The sequence below is a fragment of the Parambassis ranga genome, chromosome 21, assembly GCF_900634625.1.
Source record: "Parambassis ranga chromosome 21, fParRan2.1, whole genome shotgun sequence".
In the NCBI taxonomy this organism is placed as follows: domain Eukaryota; kingdom Metazoa; phylum Chordata; class Actinopteri; family Ambassidae; genus Parambassis; species Parambassis ranga.
The window spans coordinates 17,239,059-17,264,406 of NC_041041.1; the positions used below are offsets into that span (position 1 = coordinate 17,239,059).

At 40.2% G+C, this 25,348-nt stretch overlaps 1 protein-coding gene across 1 annotated transcript; it reads left to right on the forward strand.

Annotated features, from left to right (window-relative positions):
* Window positions 1-561: 561 nt before the first annotated feature.
* calcrla (calcitonin receptor-like a) lies at window positions 562-24,733 on the forward strand. Its single transcript, XM_028393040.1, has 13 exons — window positions 562-771; window positions 15,935-16,043; window positions 16,485-16,638; window positions 16,882-16,992; window positions 17,257-17,369; window positions 18,109-18,200; window positions 18,307-18,433; window positions 18,532-18,685; window positions 18,857-18,917; window positions 19,051-19,117; window positions 20,318-20,536; window positions 21,113-21,154; window positions 21,800-24,733. The coding sequence occupies exons 2-13, from the start codon at window positions 15,969-15,971 to the stop codon at window positions 22,019-22,021; spliced, it is 1,437 nt and encodes a 478-aa protein (XP_028248841.1). The 5' UTR covers window positions 562-771; window positions 15,935-15,968; the 3' UTR covers window positions 22,022-24,733.
* The last annotated feature ends 615 nt before the right edge of the window (window positions 24,734-25,348 follow it).

Below are 25,348 nucleotides of genomic sequence, written 5' to 3' on the forward strand. Positions count from 1 at the left end.
TGTCACTGAAGGAGCTGCCCAGTGCTGTTAGAGCTCGTTCTCCAACATCCCCCATGTCCCACCACAGATCAGACCTTTGTGACTTGTTGGTTCAATCTCTCCCAAGCTGCTGCAGTCAAAATAAAAATGGTTGATGGCAACCACTGATTGATGAAAGGGTCTGTCCTCAAATGAACAGATACTCACACAAATATATTTACTGCTCAGTTGTTAGTAAACTATTAATTATTAATTACTGATTGCACACAATAACAAGTTGCCACTATAACAATAGTGTTTCCTATCTAATGTCCAATAAACCCTACAAAACGAGGGGGGGGGGGGGTATAAAGCTTATTAATGTAGTCTATATTTAACATTCTCCTACATGATCAGCAAGACATGCAGCAGCCATGCTTCAGTCTGAAGCCTCTGCAGTCAGCGCTAAGGAGCACTGTCAAAAATACAAATTGTGTTTCCAAGCTGGCGCTGGAGTGTGGGAGTTGAGTGTCAACCCATCCTGCCCCTATGTGAAGCTCGCCGCAGATTCCAGGTCCTCAGCTGTACAGCGTGATGTAACAGGAAGTAGTGGGTTGCCTTCCAACGTCAACCTGACAGCCGTTTCAGCTGCGCTCATTGAGCGCCGGAGATCCGCTCTGCTCGGTTCCCCCTCTTTACGCCGAAGCCAAAGACGAGGAGACACTTACTTCGGGGACAGCTTTGAGAGTTCATCCCCGGTCCGAAACCCCCTTCTCTGCGCTCTTGCCGCTGCTGTTGGATTTTAACGCTCTGGTAGGACGCGCTGAAATGGGAGTGAGAATTGTGCCGCTGTGTTATACTTCCATGTTTTCTGAGCAACTTGAGCCGCAGTACAGATCGTGCGCGATTAACGCAGAGTTGACAGAGCATTTTGTTCACTGTGTCTTGTGTTTTTTCATCAGGGTCATTTCACCCGCATGGATTACACACAGCGGAGGAATATGCATTAACAGAGCGTGTTGTTTTGTGTCCTCAATCCGTTCTGAAGGCAGCATCAGTGGCTGTTAATCTGCGCTGACAGCGCTGCGTGTGAAAATATGGACGTGATAGAGAAATAATGAAGCGGCGGGGTCTTTGTGTGGTTTGGACACCATCGGGCCACCCAAGCGCGCCGCGCACGATCTATTATATCACAACTGGTCGTTACTTAGACTCACAATCATCCTGTTTAAGGTGGCATTGAGTGTTTACAGTGTGTGCCTGCTATATGGAAATATGTAAAAGCACCTGTAAGGCTCAGAGTGAATTTGATTCATTTGAACATGTGTGCATGGCTGGGTCAGCTCCCATCCATTCCACAGATTGAATAATAATATGTATATGAAGTGGTAAAAGGCAGCAAGGCTTTGTCAGATTGATTGAACTGGAAAGCAAAATGATTTAGCTCCATTGAGCAGATGAGCTTTTGATGCAAGCGGCGGCCACTGGTTGCTAAATCATCTGCATGGTTACATAAGAGGCAGCAGATTTGGACATGTTGGAAGTTTGTGGGCTGTACAGTGAAAAGGGGAAAAGGATGGTGATGGTGATGGTGAATGATGGTGATGATGTATGTAGTAGGAGGATGTGATGACGATGGTCTCCACAGACTGGAAAGATGTGCTGGAGTCATTATCAGGGAGGTGACAGAGCAGAGGTAACTGCCTGTGTAGAGCTGTTTGGTTATTCACAGCAGAGTTTCTGGACGTGAGTCAACTCTCTCCAGTGTTTGCAGTGATGAGGTGGAGGGTTTTCACATAGCCTTCATCTAATGTTGAGAAAATAGTAAAAACATGAGCCTTACTAGAATGTTGGGTGTAATGTTGATATTTACATAGAAATACATGCAAATATTTCTCCTGATATTATTATTATATGCAATATAGCAGAGTTTAGTTGGCCAGGTAGTCATCGGCAACAGGGTTGTGGACTTTATCCATAACAAGAAGGTAACCATCAAGACATCACTGGCCTCCTGCTACATGTGCTACATTATTATAAACAAAGCAGTTAAAGGCAGCTCAACCTGAGATGGCACACATCTAAAATTATGTTTAGTAAATAGTATCAGCAGATATACACCAATATCAACATTCCATGATAGGCTAATGTGGGCTGGTGATGTCAGCAAACTGATATTGGCATAAGAAAATACAGTGACTCTGTACAAAGCCAAAGGCAGCAGTAAAGAACTGATTTGTTTAGACCAATATTATTCATTTATATTATGGTCATATTGTCTGACATAAGACATAATCTTACATATACATATATACAGATTATGATTGTATTGCAAGGCTATGGTCGCAAAGGTGTGAGTAAGGAGGTAGGTTCGGGTGGACTTTCACTCAGGAGTCAGAGGTTCAAGTCCCCCAAACACCACAAGCTGTTTTGTTTTTACCCGTCATTGTTTTTATTCATGGCTTGATTTGGCATAAAAAAACAAGTGGTTATGGTTAGTAACACAACTCCTGTTATGTGCTGTTGCTGTAACTGCGACATCAATGCAAGTGGAAAAATATACACATATATTCCATTTTCAAGGACTAAATTATTGACGTCATGTTATGTCAATAATTTAGTCAATGAACTTTCTAGCTCTTTAGTTTCCAGACTAGTTGGCACAAACACACTTGATGATAAATGCCCACAGAATAATTAGGATATCTAATTTTGGGGTTGATTGTCCCTTTAAAATCAGTTTGTTCCCATGGCGATCACCTGTTACACCCACACAGCTTCAGCTCTACAACAATCCTTCAGAAAATGTTGCACACAAAGCAAAATTGTGGTACAAAAAAGGTACAAATTGGTATTTTTAGATGAGTTGCTTTCTAACATTGTTACAGAAGTGAGGTTATTAAAGGGCACAGATGTTGAGAAATACCAAGAACTAAGCCTGCTGAAACAGTGTTTTTTTTACGCCACTGTCCAAACATGTCGGCTCTCAGGACACTTTGGACAGCAAATGTGTCTATGCTGCCAGTTGGCAGAGCTGCCAGATGAATCTTTGAGGCCTTTTTTTTTTTTTTTTTTTTGCTCTGACATCTTCCAGCAAGCGGAAGATCTACACTAAACGCATGAGCTGATTGTGCTGCAAGAATGTCATACAAAACCCCTCACACCCAGCCCTTGAACTATCATGCTGTGTGTTTATTGCCCGAGTCCAGAAAAGCGTTATTAAATGTGGGTGAGACAAAGGTCTTGGCGGCATAGTTCCCAAAAGCCTTGCCATCTCCATGGTGGATCTTTTCCCAACGCAGTGGCATTTAGAATGCTGTGCCAGTGGAATCTCATTCACACTGTCCACAGTAGCTCTGTGGTGTACACAGGCCGACTACGGGGTCATTTTTCTATTAGTCGAGCAGCAAAGGGGTGTTTTCTTCTGCCTTTCTTTGAGGAGACTCACACAGTTTTTGGAGCTATTCCTTTGTGTGGGATCCGTCCTATTAACACTGGCCTGCTCTGATGGGTGCAGAGGCCACCTGATTCACACTCATAAGAGTAATGAAGATTCTCATAAAACGTAACCCCCTCATAAATCATCACAGGCACATCGGGCTCCTGCAGCCTTCTCCTTATTGATCCCCACTCTTGTGTTCCTTGTGGGCAGAGCTCCCCCTTATTTATTCATTCTTAATTCTTACAGCATCTTTTACTGTCCTTCAGATTTAAACCTAACCCTTATTGTGTTTCAGCTCAGATTAAATCATCAACTCCCTGTACACAGTTATATGTTATTTCCTGTCTGCTTACCCCAGGCTCAAGTTATCGTATTACACAAAAGCACAATGATGCACATATACAGCGCTCCCCTCAGGTTTTGGATTCAGTTTCGGGGATGTGAAACCTTTTGAGGTGATTTTTTTCCGCTCATACATTATGAAGGTTCATTTTTTTCCCTCCCCCCCTCCCTTATCCTCTCCGGTGTTATATCAGCAGACTGATGTCTTCAGGAGAAGCATCTTTAAGGTGAAGGATAGTGGAAAGAGTCTGTGTGTTTTCCGAGGATTTTAAATGCTTGTGTGAGCTAAACAATCAGTGGCACAAGCTTCCTGATTTGCTGTGTGGGAGGGGGGCTTCTGGTACACAGAATAGAGGAAATGACCCCTCAGAAGCTGTGTGTGTGTCTGCCACAAGGTGAACATGCACTGCTGGGTAGTCTATACAAGTGAGAGTTCCAGTTTAAGGCTTTTTATTCTATTACAGGTTCCACAGAGAAGTCCATTAATTAATAATTTGTTACATAAAGTGCAGAGATTTGGGCTTTCTAAAGGCTTCTTTCTTTCCAAACACTTTCCACTGCTCTGGATCTTCCTCTTCCATCAAACATTTTCTGCTGCTGTGAGCAAATCTCTGCAGCAGACAGTTCTCTTGGATCTCCAATTAGCTAACTTACTCTACTGTGAAAATATGACTGTTATTATTGTCAAGCTCTCACTGCCGTAAGCTGTGCCAAAATCCTCTCCGGATTATTGCAGTTAATTGGATTCCAAGGTTAATAAAAGTCTCCAATTCCCTCTTGAAAAAAAACACTGTATTATTGTCTAACACATAGCGTGACCTGGATGAATACTCAGTTCTGATTAGCTGCAGGGTTAACATACATCTCTGACGAGGATTATTCATTAGGTAGTGAATACACCCAAGTTATTGTAGGTTATGTAGTTTAGGTTGGACTTAACATATATAGTCCTTATAGTCTTGCTAGAAAGATTTTTATTTGTGTGTATATGTGGAAAAATATTCTATACCAGTAAACTACCAACTGCTAGAAGCAGCACCAAAGGTGAAGACATGTTTTGCTGCATCACTATGTATGACAGAGCCACAAGATATTGGCAATAGCAGATATTAGTGTTAAAGTTTTATCATGTTGGTAAGCATATAAGAAAGACAGATGTATTATGTATGGAGGATTTTATGTGTCAGAAATTGATTGATGTTGATTGTTTGCAAGGGTGGCTCCACAATGGTTCATATGAGGGGGAGCCTCTAACGAGTTCCCATAGCCTGAGCCAAAAGAGTTCAAACGTCCTCTAAGAAGTTTCCCCACTGAGCCCACTACTGATGTTTTTCCTGGTGCACGAAAGTTCTACAAAACCTTTGTTTAATTGTTTGTTTGTTTTTGTTTTGTTTTGTGCGCAATGCCGCGTGTGACCACTAGGAGGATTGGTATCTTCATCCATGGCGCTGCTGCTCTGTGTCAGCCAGCCAGCCAGATAGAAGCCTGCCGTACCAAAGACTGTAATCTGCCCATAATACTTTAGCTGTTCTGCTAATGCCACATTCCTGCCCAACACAGGCTTATTTATGTATTTTTCTGCACCTTAGATTGTGGAACCACTCAAAAACGGTGTGTTAATATTAGTTTACTGGCTGCTTTGGTAATTATTCCACCTCCTTTAATCCTAGTCATTAGCACTGTTTTTCCAGTAAAATACAGTTTTAATTGACTATGTTGCAGCTTTAAGTGGTGGCATGTGTAAATAAATGATTACACAAAATCAGCAACTGAGTTTTGCTTTAATAAATAATAATCTTTTTTACATGGTAATTATTCAAAACAAGCCAGTTGGAAAGTGATGAAAATGAATCATTTAGTGGTTGATGGGTGATGTTAAACTTTAGCTCACCCATGTAAGTCATTAAATGTTTTTGTTACACAAACCCGTGGCTCAGAGAGCAACCTGAACCTGTTAGTAATGACGTGAATAACACTCTTGGAGGTCAAGTCCAGGGCCAACGGCAGCCAGATGGAGGATATTCCTTGGCTTCCTTGGGGCTGTTGAATTTGACAGGGCTCCAGTGTTATTTACGGCGTGGCATTTCCCCTAGGGAATCACTCACACCGATCCCTGGTGACCCTCTAATGTTTGTCGCATTCCATGCTACGGAAAAAAGGTAAATAATGCATCGGTGACATCTTTTTAGTTGGTGTCTAACTACCTGCTCCTCTATGCTCACTGTGCAGTGTCTGCAGCAAAGTATGTCATATCTTACCTTGGGAATTGGGAGAATCCCTTTTTACTAACACAGCATGTGAGTGTGTGATATGGAGCTGTGGAGATGTTTGGATGGATAGAATGACACAGAGAGGATTTAGTGAATGGTGCTTGACTAGCTTGCAAAGGGATCCCGAAGGCCATCTCAGATCATAACAGAACTGAGCATGAAAAATCCACATAAAAAAATAGGTTTTTGGCTTGGAACATCCTCCCCTCTGGCTGTATGCCACTTTAATGACTACTATTCACTGCAGCAAACACATTGTAAATTCAGTGAATCTCACTAAAAGGAAACACAATCCTGCTAAGGAAGCTTAAGTTTATTGGCTAAAGCTGTCAGTCTGTCTGTACACTTAAAGCACTTGATGAAGGAAGTGTAGTGACCTGTGAAAGTGTGCCTTCTATGCAGCGGAAAGAATCGGTGGAATTAGCCTCACATTCCAACCAGACGGTACCCTGTGCCCCCAGGTTAAGCACATGCTCAGCTGGTTAGTGTATTTTAAACAACCATGCCTGGTAGACCTATGGTTACATCAAAACATTTACGTTAACACAGAAGAGAATCACTAGCAGCTGTGCAGGTGCAGTGCACGATGGAGCCTAGTTTATTTTTAACCAGTGTATTTTCGTCTAGGTATTTGTGCTATTTTTTCCTTTGCGTAGACCAGAGGCCTCTGGAATCGGATCCTTTCCTATGGTAAGCCTCCTTTAAACGTAATTAAAGACGGTGTTTGTTATGTTTCGTTGTCAAGTTTGAAGGATGATGATCTGTTCAATGCAGGCTTATTTATCACTCTGCAAAATCATCCATGTTGTGTTTGTAAGATGGGGTGAATTCACTTTCATTGTGTGAGATGGACGGGATGGTTGGTACCACGTATTTAATTGGTTGAAGAGATTTGGTGTAGCAGTAGGACTCAAGCAGCCTGTTCTCACCAGAGAAACAACAGCAGGAGGCAGTTTAAAAAAAAATGACACAAACAGAATTTACATATTTTACACCCTCATGTGTTTGTGTAAATGTTTATTGGAGGCAGGACTTGTAACTGTGGTAGTCAATATGGTTTAAAATGGTTGCTGATGGAAGATGTTTGCCTCATAATGTGTGTTGAATGTTGTGAAAGGTTGTGTTTTAACAATGTGAAAGCAGTTCCAAAAGTGGCCACTTGAGGCTTGCTCCATAGGTGAGTCAATAATTGGATTAACCCTTAATTAGAATGAAATGAAACTCGGCAGAGATAATGTCCACAAGTTTAGCTACAGCTTGATGTATATTGGGTGCTTCATCTGCATCATTTCAAGAAGAGATTCATTGTAAAATTGCAAATTTTCGACATCAATTTCTTTTAAAAAAACGTTTTACAAGTATACATACATTATTACACATCTATAGGTTATAACAGATGTATAAAGCAGATAGGCCATGCCTACTTATTGCTAAGCTAATACCTCGACAAATAGGCAGGCTCATAACTTCGCAATAGACGGGTTGATTAGGGTGATTGACACCTCTATCAAAAGGTCAGAACCAATAGATTTGACAGGTAATAGTAATATTAGTGCTAGACTCACCAATGACCAGCCACATGGAAGGAAATGCATTATATGCTAAACGACTGTTGCCACAGTCTCCCCCCAAAAAAGTCCTCCACAAACATAATAAATGTCTAATCCTAATATTTTTAGTCTTGAAGAAACACAGACACGTTGGTCTATCTGAACCAAGCATTTATTGCCTTCAAATATGACTGATTATTGCAAATTTACAGAAGAAAGTTGTTACTCGCGTTTTATATTCTTTATATTCTAATTTGCCAAATATTTTTAATGTAGCAAAACAACTGTAACAGTGCCAATTGGTAAAGTCTCAGTTTTTATATGACACCTTGTTTGTTTGTGTGACTTAAAATATCACAGAGCTAGCAATAACCATGTGGCAAGTGGGTCGACTTTGACATGAGAATTTTATTTTGATTGATAATTGATTTGCATGGTGTTGAAGTTAGTATGTGTGTAAATATGGCCTATATGTGCTTTAGTAGAGTTTCTCCTGTTTGATTTGATATGCAATATGATTATTTTTTTACATGGTTACTACAGTGTTATATGGCTTTTATTTTTGGGTGCAAAAAAAGCCCCTTTATAAGGGGGGGTGCCCAAATATCACTACAGTGAGATGCAAAACAAAATTGGTCCCACCCCCTTTATATCCTGTTCTTCAGCCCCATGGCCAGAGTCAGCTCACTCATTTTACATGTCTTCATCTTCTCTTAATCTGTATAACACAATAATAATAAATCTGTTTCACAAATATCACATACGTCCCTGTCATGGAGGCTGCAACCTCAGCACACAGATGATGCAGTCCACCTGAGCCTTCCAGGCTGTAAAAGCTTTGCCTGATATCAGACATTGTCAGCTTCCATCTCGTCAACCTCGTTTCTTTCTGCAGTCTGACATCCCCTACACTCTAGCTGATCCCGTGGGGGGAGGGGATTGATTTTTCGCTCCACAACAGTGCTCGTCCCGCCCACTAATTATTTGCACTCATTGGACCAATTGTTTTTTTTCAGCTGAGAGGAGGCTGTTTCATGTCACAGTGTCAGAGTCAGTCAACACTGCGAGGATGGCCTGATTCAGATGTCTGGACCTCAGCAAAATAGAAGCTCATACACTCATCACCCACCCTACATCAGCCATCATCTGCTGTTGCAACACCTCAGCAGCTGTGTTATCTTACTGTTTGGATCACAGTGATTTCAAACTAACATCTGTCAAATATGAGGACTTTCTCACAGAATATCTCACCGGGACATGAGGACAGTTTTGTGATGCTAAGCTAACAAAACAAAAACATTTTTTTATCTGTAAACTGGTGTCTGGTGGTTGCTAATGCTGTTGTGTTTCACTTGAAACATCGTGGTGTTGTTGTGTTGTACCTTCTGTAGAGTTCAGAACTGAGTACATAGAGTTATTAAGACACACTTAATGATGTTCTGTAAACTGGCGCAATGCTGGTAGACATCTTTAAAGCCAACACATGGACTACTTGGCATTGATTCACTTGAGTTATAGAAATATTCATTTTGCACACTGGCCACAAATGAGCTAAATTTTCAGAGACCAAAATTATTTGAACGTTTGTCTATTTCTGCAGTAAAATTGGACATTTTAACACAAATTTCTTTGGAAAATAAGAGTCTCACTGACGTTTGGACTGAGACTGATATATAAGCTAAATAAAAACATGTAATACGAAAAACCTGTACCATCATAATTGGCAGGGAATAGACCTTATTAAGATTAGAACACATGAGAAGGAAACAACTGTCATTGTACTAATTTATAACAATGTATTACTTGAAGCTAAGTTAAACTTAGCTTTAAGACATGCTGGTGTAACACCTATTTAAATTTCCCTTAGCATCTTTTTATGTTTTCTGTTAGTGTAGTTTTTGTCATTGGATTTTACCAGACGACATATATTAGAGTGAGATTAGATATGCGCTGTATGTCCATCCTACTCATCTTTCAGTCAGCGGTTCACTATAAAAAGGGGACACCATGTTCCGCTCAGGCACTCAGCATTAGCATTGGATGAAGATTGTGTGCGACACAATCTTTCAATATTCATAATTCCTTGGGATACTTGGCTAATCATTTAACCGCATCACTTTGCAGGCTTGAAGGACCACAGAAACAGGCTATTATATCAGATGTCTAAACACATTTAGCACCAGTAGGAGCCTCTTCTTTCCTTTTTTTTCCCATGAGCTGTGCCATCTTTTCCTCATTTCAGCACTGGAGTTGTAAACAGATCCATGTGTGTGCCCTCAGGATGCTGGCATGCTGGCGAGGGTGTGGATGCAATGACATGAATACTTTGGTATCTGAGATGTTGTCTGCATGAAAACCGCAGGAACACAACATCCCTTATGCCCTGTTAATGCAAAGAATACAGCGTGCATCAGTGCAGGGCGGGTGGACTGAGACTCTCTTTTCCATGCAACAACGATGACTCCTCCTTCACATCTGTGTGGGATCGCTTTTCTTTTTCCTGACATCTGCTGATGCCCTTGGCAACTTGAAGGGTCTGCTCTCATGTCCTGGGCTTGCTAACATCAGCAGCTTTAATGTTACATTCCTTTTCGAACATTTTTTTCCCAGTAACATGGGAAAGATATGAATGTACAGCTGATCCCATGGGAAATGTCTGCTGGCTATATTTGGCCCTGTTGATGAAGAGGAAGGGGGGGGGGGGGTCTCTCTGAGGACCTGTATGTTCACATCATTCTTGAGAGCTTCTCCTCCTGTTTCTCATATGCCCACCATCTTTTCTCTTCTGCTGACCCCTCTCTGTTCTATCATCAGTTCTCATTTTACTGTGTCAACCCTTCTCCTCTGCCACAACTTTCTTGTCAGGGCACATTTCTTTTAAAAAAAGAGATGACACATAATACAATTAAAAAAAACACACACATCACAAAGCACTTTAAAGTTGTTAGAGCAGCTGAGAGGTTATAAATACATTTCAAGTCTCTGCACAGATTGTGTGATTTGGAAAAGCAAACATATGTACGCACTGATGTGCGGGTCATTTGCTCAGGGTGGTACACTCCACTAACACCTGCACTGCTCATGGTGTTTTCACATGTTTGAGGTTAAGGTGAGCGGCAGCTGATACAGGCACCGACCTGGGACACGTGTTGCACGTGCTGCGTGTCGGCATAAATATGTCATGAAGTACATTGTTTGCATGGTTAAGATTTTGTTGTGTTTACACCGATAACAAAGATTCAGACAGTGATGGCAACCATTTAAATTTATCTTTAAAGCAATCATGCCTCTAATTACCTACAATTTTAAGCCAATTAAACATACAAGTTATTTTAAGCAATTTTACCCATGTACCAAGCTGCAGATATTTTTAACATGAGAATTGACCCACTTTGAAGACAGTTCTATGTATACGTATGAGGAAATGCCATTTAAAGCTTCATTTGTTAAACATGCTGAATTGTGGTCATGCTTAAAATGTCTTAGGGTGAAGTGACTTTTGTATCATCTCATGCTTAAACTCTTCTTCAAAGAACATGTCCATCCATTAACCAGATGTGGATCCTGGGTATTAGTTTCCTAGGTGCATAACAATGTAGGACTTGCACTATTTTTGAACCAGATTCTTTTTAAAATAATGTTAAAGCACTTCACAAAGGACTGCATATGCTGTATTATATTATTTAAAATCTCCTTTTGTAACAAGTCACTGCATTGTACTTCTGACCAGTTTCAGCCCTGTGACTATAGCTTTAAATAAATATCCCCTCATGATGTCATAAAGGGCTGCAAATCTTCAGAGGTATTCTCTTTTTATTTAGTGGAGAAAACAGTGTTTTTTTTCACTTACACATTATTGGCCTCATTCAGTAAGTTAGGATTGCTAATGCTAAATGCGGAAAAAACCAGCATGCTATGTTCATAAAATCCTCTTAATTTTAGCAACTTAGCAATTTAGCCTATTGTTTGTAATTAAATTAAACATGATTCTCCGTCAAACATTAAAGCCTTAATGAAGGAATCAAACTATGAATAGTTATGGCATGATAAATGCTATATGCTTCATTTGCGTGTTTATAGAAATCTGTGCTCGGAACATGTGCCTGCCCCAAATGTTCCATGAACTCCCACTGTTTATCGAAATGATGAAAGATGATAAAGAGCACAGGTCATTTGAAATCAGATCCAGAAGAAGCACAATGTTTAAAACGGGAGTCCAGTAAACATTATCAAGTGGCAGCAAACAGTGTTTGCTTTTCCCTTCTCACCAGACGGCACACTTCCATTAGTCTTTCAGCAAAAACTATAGTTTTAAAATGTCCTTAATTGCCATGTTTGCTTTAATTGGATCACAGTCCATGTTTGTTGCAAATGTGGTTGGAGATTATTCTATTTGCAGGAACCACAATGCAAAAACAACATTTCATATATTGATTGTTTCTGTAAACAGAGACTTCAACTGTTCTAATGGCTGCCCCCCTCATTGGTTAAAGCCCACATCCTGCTATAGAATGAGTCTATAATGCAGTTAGAGGGCCCCTCACCAGCCTAATGGACATCCGAATGCCACTGAGCGGAACTTGGTGGAACTTGGTGTATGGGGCGCCAAACATCCTGTGAGTGCAAAAGGATGTTTACAGCACAGCACATCTCTGCAGGGACGGTGGGAGTTGATAAGTACGGGCTTGGCTCTGGCACCGGGTGAGGAGACAGCAGATGTTATGCATAGGCTGTTTTCCCCGGGTAACTTTTCAGCATGCCTGACAGACGTAAGGGGTGATGTCATCTCTTGTGCATAGTGTATATGACTAATCACTTGAGTGAAACACTCTGAGGTATTACAGTTAATAGAGGACCACCCACAGTTTGCACTGGTCGCAGGTTGGATTGACTTGACCCTAACAGATCGATAATTGAGTGTAGTGCCTCTGTGGATTCGTTCTCTTAGCTGTGAGCAAAACATGTTTAAGTATATGTTTAAGATAACAGTACAGTTACATCTGTATGTCTAAAAGAGTGATGGCAAGTAGAGCTACTTTTTTAATTTCCCTACTTTTCCAAGAAATTAAGTTCGACTTTATTTTTGGAAGCTGTACAAGACAGTGGTGAAATATAGGATGGAGCTGTTTTTCTTAGCAGCAGTCTCATCTTTTCCTCTTCAGCATTTTGAACATGCTCATAAATCCCAGGTTTTGCAATAGGGAAAAGTACACAACTGATTTATTTCATGACGCACAAAGTAAGGATATGAACTAGTCATGGAATTCTGTTAACTTTCTGGTGGAAACAGACAACGATGAATATTTCTAAGCAGCTATAAGCTGCTTAGAAATTAGACCTATAAACAATTAGACTCTGGGAAACAGTTTTGAGAAAGGAGAGGTGCTTTACAAGAAAAGAAACCTGGCAGGTGATTGGATGAGCCATCTGTCAATCACTGCGTAACATGAGCTAACTAACAGATCAATCAGCATAGCAATGTATGCTGCCTGTGAATTATGCTCCACTTTCTGCATTGCATGCAACCAGCAATGCTGTTATAAATGTGTTGCACTTTAAATAAAGGGGCTGTTTAGGGACACACAAAATAAAAGCTTTATTCTGAGTCATGTGGTTTGAGTAAGAATTGGCTGTTTGAAGCATGATCCCTGAGTTAATTGAAAATGACATAAGGTATTTAAGAGCAGGCGGTCTTCATCCTTCCATGGCATCCATTACCTAGCAGTCTAACAGTTTGTCTGGACTTCATTGTACATTCTTTAATACAGACAACATGTGCATTTCAATCATAAATGAGGTATCCATGATGAAATTAAGCAAAACGTCACACTGGAACTTTCCACTGTGACAAATTGATTCCATTTAGATGGGAAGGGTCAGAGTTTCTTTTTTCCTTTACTGCCACCTTTAGGATCAGTTTAATGGAACTGTCCAGTTTGAAAGGCAAACTACAACTACACTAGCCCTACATTCATGAAACATGGGAATGCATTTTTTCAGTCTGTCCCATGTTGCCATCAGACCAGATACATCCTCTGTATCACTGCTAATGTATGAAAAACAACCCTTGCCAAGAAACAGCTGGGGAACTTGGCAAAGTGGAGCAACGTGTGTGTTTGTGTGTGTATGTGAATTTTTGTGTGTGTGCATGTGTGACAGAGCAGCTGATCTTTTCCTGGCTGTTTCTAATTTGCACATCACCACAATGTTTTACAATCCCATTTTCAGTAAGCCCCTCCTCTTCCTCAGAATCAGGCTGTTTTAACTCCGAGGAGACCTGAGGAGGTCTTCCTCTTTGAGCGGCATGGAGACCGGGGTCTAATCCAGATTGTATGTTGTGTATTTAGACAGACAGACAGATTATAGATAGATAGATAGATAGATAGATAGATAGATAGATAGATAGATAGATAGATAGATAGATAGATAGATAGATAGATAGATAGATAGATAGATAGATAGATAGATAGATAGAATTCCATTGTCTCCAGCTTCAGGATAGAGACACATCATGATGTAACCAGGAATTTAAGGATGGAAGCTGGTCAGATATCCATAGCAAGAGAATCCTCTTGTGTGCAACTAAGGAAGTGAAAGCTATTGTGTTTGAACATTTGTCCACATGTCGTCCGTCCTCTGCTCATCTGCCAAAAATGGCTGTGTGACTTATAGGACGGTGGAAGTTTGACCTGTACTATATCAGGAATTTCCTTAAAGACTTGCCCAGAATCTGGTGGTTACATCACATCAATGTAAAACAATAAAAAGGCATAAGAAGGTTTTTCTATTGTTCTTTATAAAGGCCTCAGCTTTCCAAATTTAAAGGACCAGTTTAGACTATTTAATAGATTGTTATAGCTCTGTTATTACCCTTTGCATGACATAACACCACTTCATTTGATTTTTTACACTCCTCTGTTGCAATGTTGGTTGTATTCCACTTTATTTAATTAGATTTCAGATGTTGCAAATAAAAAAAAGTGAGGACCTCGTTCCTCTAGGGTTTATAACATTTCAGATGTAATCCTTCCCCTGTACTGTAGCTACATGCACCTCATCCAGGGTTCCGACTCTCATCCTTTTTTCTTTCTGTTCCTCAGCTGCCAGAAATATATATATATATATATAAAGCTTGTTATATATTTCTGCACTGAAAGCATTCCTGTCACAAGAGCCTGGTGTTAGTAAGTGCCATCAGGTATTTTAATAATGCGGACGACCTGTTTCCGGTTACAGCAGCTTCCAATATGGAATTCCTTTCATGCTATGAAAGTATTATGGTGAAAATAACAACAAAAACACAATAAATAACTAACATCCCTATAATACATGGGCTCCGCTGGAACAGCTTCACTCTTTGATAGCTGAGCATTAGCTGCATTAACAATCCCAGGCATTAGTAAACTGGCTGTTTTGCAAGGCAAATGGGGACAACCTGAGGGATGTGTTTCCATTTGAATTTTTGTCTCATGTGCTATGCAGCAGCAGCAGCCTCAACATAAAATCCCACCGGCTTGAAGCTTCGCTCCAAAACAATCTTCTGGGGAATCTGCATGGATGAGACGCAAGCGTGACCTTTACGAGTGAAATGAATAACACACCCACCAACCAAGATTTACAACTGCTGTCGTATTTCAGAATTTGTGATAGGAGGCTCACAAAGCACACTGCAGCAGGGAGAATATGAGGATTTTGAAGTTTGAGGCATACTTGACTGTGTTCTGTCAGGAAATGTCTTCAGATTGATGGACTTTTGTTGGGCTGAATTCAGCTGATTGTTATCTCAGCTATGTTTGTCGGATTAAAATGTAAGATTATGACATATATGCTGTCCAATGGAGGAGTTTCTGGTCAGCAAATTCTAGTGAAATTTACGTGTGTATTTTCTTCTGTATGTAATGCTTAATATTACAATTAAACTCACGTCCAACATCGGGCCCAGAACCTTACTCAAACTCATGTTGATAAAGATTCTCAGTCATCCCAGTCATAATTCATACAGAAGATTGAAGCAAGGCGTCTGGACTTGTTTTCTTGAAGACGTTTCGCTGCTCATCCAAGCAGCTTCATCAGTTCCAACTGTTGGTGGGGAAACATGGTTTATATGTGGTGGCAGACCTCAGTGGGTGGGTCTGTGTGAAGCTCATAAACAATAGCACTAAAGGTTTCCATACTTACCTGCACAGAAGCACATATATTACCAAGCTGACTTATATGTGAGTTCCCCCTTTCAAGAAATGTAACGAATGACTGAGTGAAATGTAACTAATACCATATAACTAATAACTAATATCATCATCAGTGGCTGTGTTTACAGGGAGGTTTTGTTTTCACTCCAGTGGCTGTGTCTAATCTGTCGTTCTCCGTTCCAGATCTGCAGCTGGTAAATCATCAACCAGCTCTGGCATGGCTGAACGCAGGCTGGATAGCCTTGGACTGACGTGGATGGTGGCACTCGTGCTGCTGTGTCATCTAACACTGGTAGGAGAGCTCGTGTATGAGTACAGTTCACAGAATAATGCACTCACTGTTCTGTTAAGACCTAATCCACCTCAGTGTTATTTACTCGGGGGTCAGTTTTATGTTGGTATATCTGCTGCAGGACACATCTGGTTGGCAGTATTTCTGCATAGATGTCATGTTTTCCATGTAGCACAAAGGGATTTATTTGAATGTTGTGTATGACTCCCATTTCCAGCATTAGGTAGGATTTAATGATGGCTTTACTTTTAAACATTCCCTGTGAGTTCAAACAGCTATAAAAGGGCTCTGACTCCAGCTTGCATGCAATACAAGTGCATGTATATGACTCACTATGCTTTAGTGTCTTTGTTGTCTTCTTTCACACTGCTTTTCCAGGACCTCACAACGCAACTTTTAAAAATGACTTTTCTGTCCTTTTCTTTCCTCCCTTCCTTTCAGTTTTTGGCAAAGGCTAGCATGGAGGTGAATGACACCCAACAGCAGCATCCAACCAACGTCTACCACGACATGGGACTGACCAGGAACAAGATAGTTACAGCTCAGTTTGAGTGCTATCAAAAGATAATGAAGGACGAGATCCAAACCAAACAAGGTAGCTGTGATCTTATTTAGGAAACTACACTGTAAAAAATGATTGTTTTTATTTATTTATTTGAGATTCAATCTACAAAAATGGATGCCAATTTTGCTGACAGGGTGTAAGAGTTTAATATTTATAGTTTATTATATGTATATCATGACAATTGTAATAAGTAAGATCAACAGGATGTTTTACAGAACCTTTACACCATGTATTTTTACATAAATAAAATATTCTAAACCCTCTTCTCTTTAGAACCTATGTGTAATCGTACCTGGGATGGCTGGCTGTGCTGGGATGACACCAAAGCGGGAATTACATCCGAGCAGCACTGCCCGGACTACTTCCAGGATTTTGATCCATCGGGTGAGATCTGCTCAGCCTGCTAGCAACAACAACAAAAAAAGAAGCAGCAGAAGTGGAGATATATTCAGTCTTTTAGTCACTATAAAAAGCTGTACACAGTTTCCCATGAGGTCTTGTGCAAACCTCAACATAACCCCTATGACCTCATCGGCGTTGTAGTACTCCCCGTGACTCATTAATGATAAAAGAGCGTAGCATTCTGGATCTGGCTTGTGTACATGCCTTTGTGACTTCTTCATTCAACATTTTTTTTTTTTACTTCAGAGATGGTTACTAAGATCTGCACTGATAGCGGTCACTGGTTCCTGCATCCTGAGAGCAACCGAACATGGACCAACTACACCCGCTGTAATGAGCACACTAATGAAGGCAGAGTGGTAGGTCACTTCACAATCACGATTCACACTGACCTTTTTGAATAAATGTCTGGGTGCTTACTGTGTATTTACAATGACAAGAAGACAGCCAAAGGTCACTAACGTGTATATTGTGTGTTTTTAGTTAAGTAGACAGTTGCACTTGAAAATGAACAGCGTATTCGAACACAAATGTCATGCTTGTGTTGTTACCCACAAAAATGATTAAAAAAATAATTTGAAGATTTCAGTATTACTTATGACCACTGTTATCACAAGTACCGTATCTTCCAGACTATAAGTCCCACTTTTTTTCATCCTTTGGCTGGGTATGCGACTTATACTCAGGTGCGACTTATATATGAAAAAATATACAATTAGTTAACCTTGTGTCCTCACGTCCCATTACAGATATAATGGTAGCTGTTCTGTCTCTCTCCTGGTGGTTCTCTTCCACCTCCAGCTTGTCCACACTTTGCATTCCGAGCATAGGTGGCGCACACATTCATGGAACGTGTGCTTGCAGCTGAGCCGATAGGCCGACAGGCCTCACTCTCAATACCCTGCAGCCGCACCACTTAAGTTAAAAGGAATTTAACAGACAAAGTGATTTACGCTGGCCCGCTGGTGCGACTAATAGTCCGGTGTGACTTATCTATGGTTTTTTTCTTCTTCATTACGCATTTTTTGCCTTGTGCGACGTATACTCCGGAAAACACGGTACTCTAATTTCCCTCCCTCTCTCTGTGTGTGCTTCCAGACTGCGATGAATCTTTTGTACTTAGCCCTTATAGGACACGGACTGTCCCTGACCTCCCTCCTCATCTCCCTGGGAATATTCTTCCACTTCAAGTGAGTCAGCGTCCCTCACATCAGCATGCCTCACCCTAAGGTGGGAGGCTTAGTCTTTGCGTAGCTTCTAAGCAGCGTGGTGAAATGTTGCTTTCTCTTCTTGCAGGAGTTTGAGTTGCCAGAGGATCACCCTTCATAAAAACCTCTTCTTTTCTTTCGTTCTGAACTCTGTGATCACCATCATTTTGCTGACTGCAGTGGCCAACAACCAGGAGCTGGTGCAGAGGAATCCAGTGAGTTATATCTGCCTTATAAACACAAGTCGCTATGATACTTCACACAACCACCATTCACATCTTTTGTTTCTTTATGTGCACGATGTCTTCCCCAGACGAGCTGTAAAGTGTCTCAGTTCATTCATCTGTACCTGTTTGGCTGTAATTACTTCTGGATGCTGTGTGAGGGAATATATCTGCACACTCTCATCGTGGTGGCCGTGTTCGCTGAGAAGCAGCACCTGATGTGGTACTATCTGCTCGGCTGGGGTATGTAGGAGACATTTATTAACCCTCTGAAGTCATTTCTAGGTGTTAATTATTTTATATATGTATATATATATATATATATATATATATATATATATACATATATAAAATGATCAATATACAATATATATTGTTTGATTGACTGGCTGTTTTTTTATTGTTAATTTACAGGCTTTCCTCTCATACCGGCCTCCATACATGCCATTGCGCGGAGTTACTACTACAACGACAAGTACGCCAACTTTAAACCTAATACATTAATACCAAAATATATATATATATGGAAAAATTGGAATTATTCTTCTTCTAAATTTTCATTGATACAGCTGAGGTAACCTTTTTCTTTGTCCTCCCCTCCACTTCAGCTGTTGGATTAGCTCCAAAACATCACTACTCTACATCATCCATGGTCCCATTTGTGCTGCCCTTTTGGTAAGCAGGGTCACTGTTTTTCCTGACACAACCCAATTACAGTAATATGTCTAGAATAAACCGACTGATTGGTTCCATATTTCGCTGGGTACATTGTTATTTTTATTGCGCAATTAGCACAAAAAGCTGCTTTTGTCCTCTTGCGAGCGGACACTGCAGGGATCATTGGGGGGGTGGGGGGGGGTAAGGAGGACACAGTGTCGTAGCATGCATAATTGTGTTTGTCTTGTGAAATCGATGCATCTGCCCCTCTGAGGATCCACCCACTGGTCCCCAGGCCTGTGTTGTTTTCTAGGAATTCACCTAATCAGCACAGTGAGGCCTGCTTCAGTGAATCACTGGTCCCTGAAGACACTCTGTGCTTTAAACAACATTTGTAATGTTCAGGTTTTAGACCCAAGACGATGATTTGATGTTGTTGTTTTGCTCAACATTGTATTTTTTACGTAAACCTTATTATCCTGTTTCATCACTGTATTCGGATGAGTCAGTGATAAGCTTTTGGCCCAAGCTAGGACTATTTTCTGTGTTTTCGGAGCATTGTGTCAGAAAATGGAAAACATCAGCATCATCCTCTACCTTAGTCTGAAGGACTTATATACAAGGACGTGGTGGCAGTGTGCTCTTATCTATATCTATAGCATAGTGTAACATGGCAAAGAGAGCCTGAAAGATGACCACTATCCCTAAAGGCTGGTCACCATCACTACCATAGAGACCATAGAGATGATCCATGACCTGATCTTGATGTTGGAAAGAGTCCCAAGAAAGCCAAACCAGTCAATAGGCAAGATGATGATCATTGTTTTCTGGCATGTGAAGGGAGTCCTGATGGTGGACTACCTGGAAAGGGGTCTTATTACATGGGCTTGATCTCTGAGAGAAGGAAAATTCAAGAAACTCCACCACTAGTGACGTGGATTTGAACTTGCTTACTCAGCTAATTGGCATCCTTAGACTGGACAAAGAAGGAGTTTGATGGTTGCTATTTGAACAGTGATGATGATGTCATTATTGTGAATCACTTTCTTGAGCTCCAAAATTCTGACTTTTACAAAGAAGGATCTGAATTCTCCAGGGCTGCTGGACCAAGTGTTCTTTTTTACCTCTAAGATCATGGCCTAATTTGTAAAGTAGAAGAGAATACATTTAAGACTCATAGGGATACTATGTTGATTTATTTTTGCCTTCTCCCATCAGGTTAATTTGTTCTTCCTCCTGAACATTGTGCGAGTTCTCATCACCAAACTGAAGGTGACCCATCAAGCCGAGTCCAGCCTCTATATGAAGGCAGTGAGAGCCACCCTAATCCTGGTGCCTCTTCTGGGAATCCAGTATGTCCTGCTTCCCTACAAGCCCGAGGGACGGGCGTCCTCTGAAATATACGACTACATTATGCACATACTGATGCATTACCAGGTGAGACGATGTTCATCCTCTTCAAATGTTTCCATTTTAAATAAACACACAGCTGTACATTGGCATGTTGTGAAACGCATGTCCACTGTTGTATTTATAGAATGGAATCCAGAGGTCAGTGCCTGTTGCATGCTCTGCAGTCTCCCCTTGCTTCTTGTCCTTGTGACATATATATATATAAATTGTTAGGAAACTTGATTACATGCCAGAAGCTCTTTCCTTTAATGATAGACATTTGTTTCACTCTTGCTTGAACTTAAAGCTCATATTTTTTCTAAGTCAGAGCCAAACATTCCTATCAGAAGCCTCTGATGAGACTTTGTTTATGTTGTAGCCCAGGCAAGAACAGCAGGAAGGAAAACATGAATTATCTGAGCTGAAAGGGGGTTGGATGTTGTTGAGGTGTTATCTGATCATCCTGAACTGTCCCAGCATGGGCAGTGCAGGGAAAATATCTTGAGCAACAAGACTGAAGTCTCTGCTTCATAAGCACTTTTTTTAGACCCTTAAGTGTTCTTTGCTGATAAACCATGGCTAAGCTGTGTCATCTTTTTTTCTCTCTCTCTCTTTTTTCAGGGTCTGCTTGTGGCCACCATCTTCTGCTTTTTCAATGGAGAAGTAAGATGGGGTTATTGCCTTTTTACTTTTAGACCCGCATTGCACATGTACACACACTTTTCCACACTTCCCTTTTATATACAGAGGTAACTTAATGACATCTTGTACCCTGACCTCATGTAGACGTGCTGTGCTACAGTCCTACAGGGCAAAAGATTGTAGTGTTGGCAAGCACCCAGAGGCTGTAACTAACTGTAACTGCTATCAATTATGCAGGTGATTGATCCACATTCAAAACAGCTTGTTTTTGCTGGGCGTAAATGGGTACAAGCTCCAGCGATTGTCTCCCGTTTCATCAGGGGATAAAGGAGAGGGCGAACATAGAGGAGCTTTGCTGCTATCTCACACGTGTATCCTGTTCCTGAGCTCATTACAGTGTATCCTCAAAGAAGCAGTCTGTATTCATTAACAGCACCATTAGACCACACAGTTCAAAACTCTTAACATACTGTTTTCAATAAAGATGATAATAAGAAGTAAAAATGTGACCCCCCCCCCTCGGTGGTCGCTATAGCAGCCAGTTATCAAATGTGTAAAAAGCTGTAGAAATAGCCATTAAGGTTGAAATGCTAAACAGCCTTTTAGCATGCTTGATAATTCCCTATGTGAAGGCAATAACATGTGAAATGTTCCTCCTCTGAATAGGTCCAAGCAGTTCTACGGAGACACTGGAACCAGTATCACATCCAGTTCGGCAGCAGCGTAGGAAACCACTCGGACGCCCTGCGCTCAGCCTCCTACACTGCTTCCTCCATCACAGAGGTACAGGGCTGCTACAGCATCGACAGCCACACAGAACACATGAATGGCAAGGGCTGCCACGACGCAGACGCCTCCATCTTTAAGTCAGACAGCCCCTTCGCCTGACATCAAGACTCCTTTCAAACTTTACACACCCCACATACACACCCCGACCTAAAACCTGCAGTGTGTTTGGAGCTCCAAGAAAACTGGCCTCTTCCTATAGAATCAGTGTCAAAAGAAAGGAAAAGGATCGTACAGCCGGACTCACCACTTTGAAGGAATCGGTCACCTTTCGGCCCTTTAACAGTAGCTCCTGTAACACAGCTATCTCTACGCTGCGTTTTGTCTACAATCCGAACTGCTTTACATGGACTTAAATGTAATCTGATACTCACAGTATTGTTGTGACCTTTCTGCCTGAAAATCATTTTTAAATGGATGAATATTGACTGCTTGATTAGCCTGTGGAGGTCATGTTATGCACAAAAAGCCTTTGGTTACACTGTAAATGCTGTTGACACGGTTTGTGCCAAACCAAGACATCCTGCCAGGTTAATAATAATCAAAAGCAATTACAATTATATAATAATTATATAATTTATCTCAACTTATACTTGGTTATTAAATAAATCAGTACCATACAGTATTTATTTAGAGTCAACATGCTACATGCTATGCTAGGTAATTTTTCACATGAACTTTTCTAAGCATTTCATGTCCAGTTTGTGCAGGTGTGTGCTCATGTTTAAGTGATCCTTATTGATGATTGCGTCCTTTAAACCACACTTATCATTACACTTGAATGTAACAGTTATGTTTAAAGACCTAGCTCCGGTGAACATATATATATATATATGTAACACATTCCCTTACCCTTAATTTTTTTTTTTCATTTTAATTACTGAGAAGTAACTGAGACATGAGCATTGTTGAGCATTCAGATGGAGAACAGCACAGCGTGCTTCTGTGCTTCTGGTACTGGTGACAGAATGAAGGACAGTTCAGGAAGTCCACTGTTGGTACTGCTGTTTCTGCCATTCAGATTGTTTTAAGTGTATTTTAACACATTACTCATGTAGTCCACAGTCTTTTATTGCATCTCAAATCATTTAGCTTAGTTTGTTAGATTAGATTAGCTTGTTAGATTAGTAAAAATGCGTCAATTTTTTGGAAGGGCAAATTGCAGATTGTACACTTTATCCCCAGTTTTTTTTTTGGTTATTTTTTTTTCTGGATAGTCAAAGGGATGATCTAAGGCCAGTATGGAGTATTGATTACAGTGATCAGATTTTTTTAGCATCCGAACTTTGTGGTGCTAGAGAAATTATAATCTTCTTTTATTTTAATATATACAAATGTTCCATACTTCCATTGTGTTTTCATGTTCAGCTCTGTGAGGTTTCAAGTATTGCAGCCACCATCCACCATTATCTCAATAAACCAAATCCTTTCACATGCATTACAGTACTGGATAAAACACACCTTTCTTTTCTCTGCAGGGTTCTTAAACTCATTTCCCCCCCTCAGAAATGTGGGCTTTAGCACAATGCAATTATCAGGCTGTACATGGCCTAAGATGATCATATTTTAGTTCTTTAAAAAAGCATTTCAAAGAGTCAGGGTGTTGACTTTGACAGTTATTTTAAGCTGTCCATAACCCAGAACTTTTTTAGTATTTTGTTATTTTATAGCATTTTAACACATCCTCCCTAACGCTGGGAACAGGAGTAACTATCACATGTAAATATTTTTTGTAAATCTAACTTTTCTGAAGAGGCAGTGTGAGTGTGTGTGGGCATGATATATAAACAGTATTTATGATACTCATAATCATTAAACCACTACCTTTGTTTAAAACAAAGGAGGGGTGGGGGTCACTAGGTGGGAACTCTCATCATGTCTTATTCGTCATCATTCTTTACGTCATCTTTCTGTTCTGTGTAAGTCTAATATTCAACCTTCCAAAGGGCATGTTTAACGTCAAAGAATTGAAAACCAACTTTTTCATCTGTTTATGTTTTATCTGCTTTTTGGGGGTAAATTGAGCACAAGAGAAATCAAGAATAATCTATCATGTTCATACACATTGTCGTTTTCCAACCAAATGTCAGCCGCAAGTTCTCACTTCTTGAATTATCAGTCTTTATTGCCACTGTGACAGCTTAATGCACTCAATTCTACACAGGAAAGGATGGAAGTTTTATTTTTTTATTTTTTTGAGAATATCATAAAAATATGATACACATTTATATTCACAGTATTCACTCATATGTCAGACCTGCAGGGCAGTTTCTCCATTTTAAAAAGATACAAGCAGCATGTATGGCTGTGTCAGAGTACAGTATGTGCTTTACAGCGGGTGATTATTGTACATTGACAGAATTATGAAGTAAATAAAGTCATTTATTGTGTAGTGATGCATCATAATGATTTATGAAGCTGTAGTTATTTCATCACATCTGTGCAGAAGCCAAAGGCTTTTGGCAAAACGTAGTTAAATCTTGTGTATCATTCTAAGTTGTGTATTTATGTGTGATATGTTTCCATATGACTCTCCAAAGGGTTTGTGAAGTCCCCAAGTGACACTTTGGTAAACTGTTGTTAAGTATGACAAAAAGCATTGAGGATAATGTCTGTAGTTTTTGTTTATATACTGTACTGTATCTAGTCCTGACATGTTGACTCCACACTGCTGTTTGAATGTAAATGGTTTGATTTTATTCTCTGGATGTGAAGAACATACATACATATACATATATATATATGTATGTATATATATATATGTACAGTACAGTGTCTCGTTTTTTATTATTTCACTGAAGACAATGTTGCTATTTTGTGTGTATCTGCGTACTAATACAGTATAGCACAGCACTAGCACCCAGTTCTTTTGTTTGTTTTCCTTTGCATTTTATGATGTTGGTGCAGTCAAACGTTTTAAAGTACTTCACATTTGAACCCTATTTTCAGCAATGATTACAACATTAGTGACGCACAGTCAACACAAATGCTTTATTTAGTCAAAAAGTCACCAGTGCAAAGCAGCCTCTGTTCTCATCTCTTCCCTCATATACAAGTTAATCCGATCAGTAGGTTACTTTTAAATATATAATTTACCTCTCTGCCTCTCTCTGCCACATTCTAAAGCTCTACACACTATATACCAATTCTTTTTAATGATTTTATTATCGTGACATGGTTTATTTGGTTATGTTACTTTTTTTATGTGCAACCCTCTAAGCCAGGTTCTTAACCTGACTCAGCATAAAGAGTGAGATTGTGCTCTGACTACTATTCCTTTACTACACATAGCCTATGTTGGTAAACTAATAGTTAGACTCTTTAGAAATATATGGAGGATATCAGCGTCTGTATTTACAGTATGTGAAATGAATGATATTCATTAAATTATAATAGCAGCAAAAACGAATGAAAAATATACAATGACAC

Excerpts from the sequence above, each read along its gene's own strand:
- calcrla (XM_028393040.1), top strand. The coding sequence starts at position 15,969 with ATGGCTGAACGCAGGCTGGATAGCCTTGGACTGACGTGGATGGTGGCA. Across the intron at positions 18,201-18,306 it reads GGAATATTCTTCCACTTCAA|GAGTTTGAGTTGCCAGAGGA; the intron begins GTGAGTCAGCGT and ends CTCTTCTTGCAG. Across the intron at positions 19,118-20,317 it reads CCATTTGTGCTGCCCTTTTG|GTTAATTTGTTCTTCCTCCT; the intron begins GTAAGCAGGGTC and ends TTCTCCCATCAG.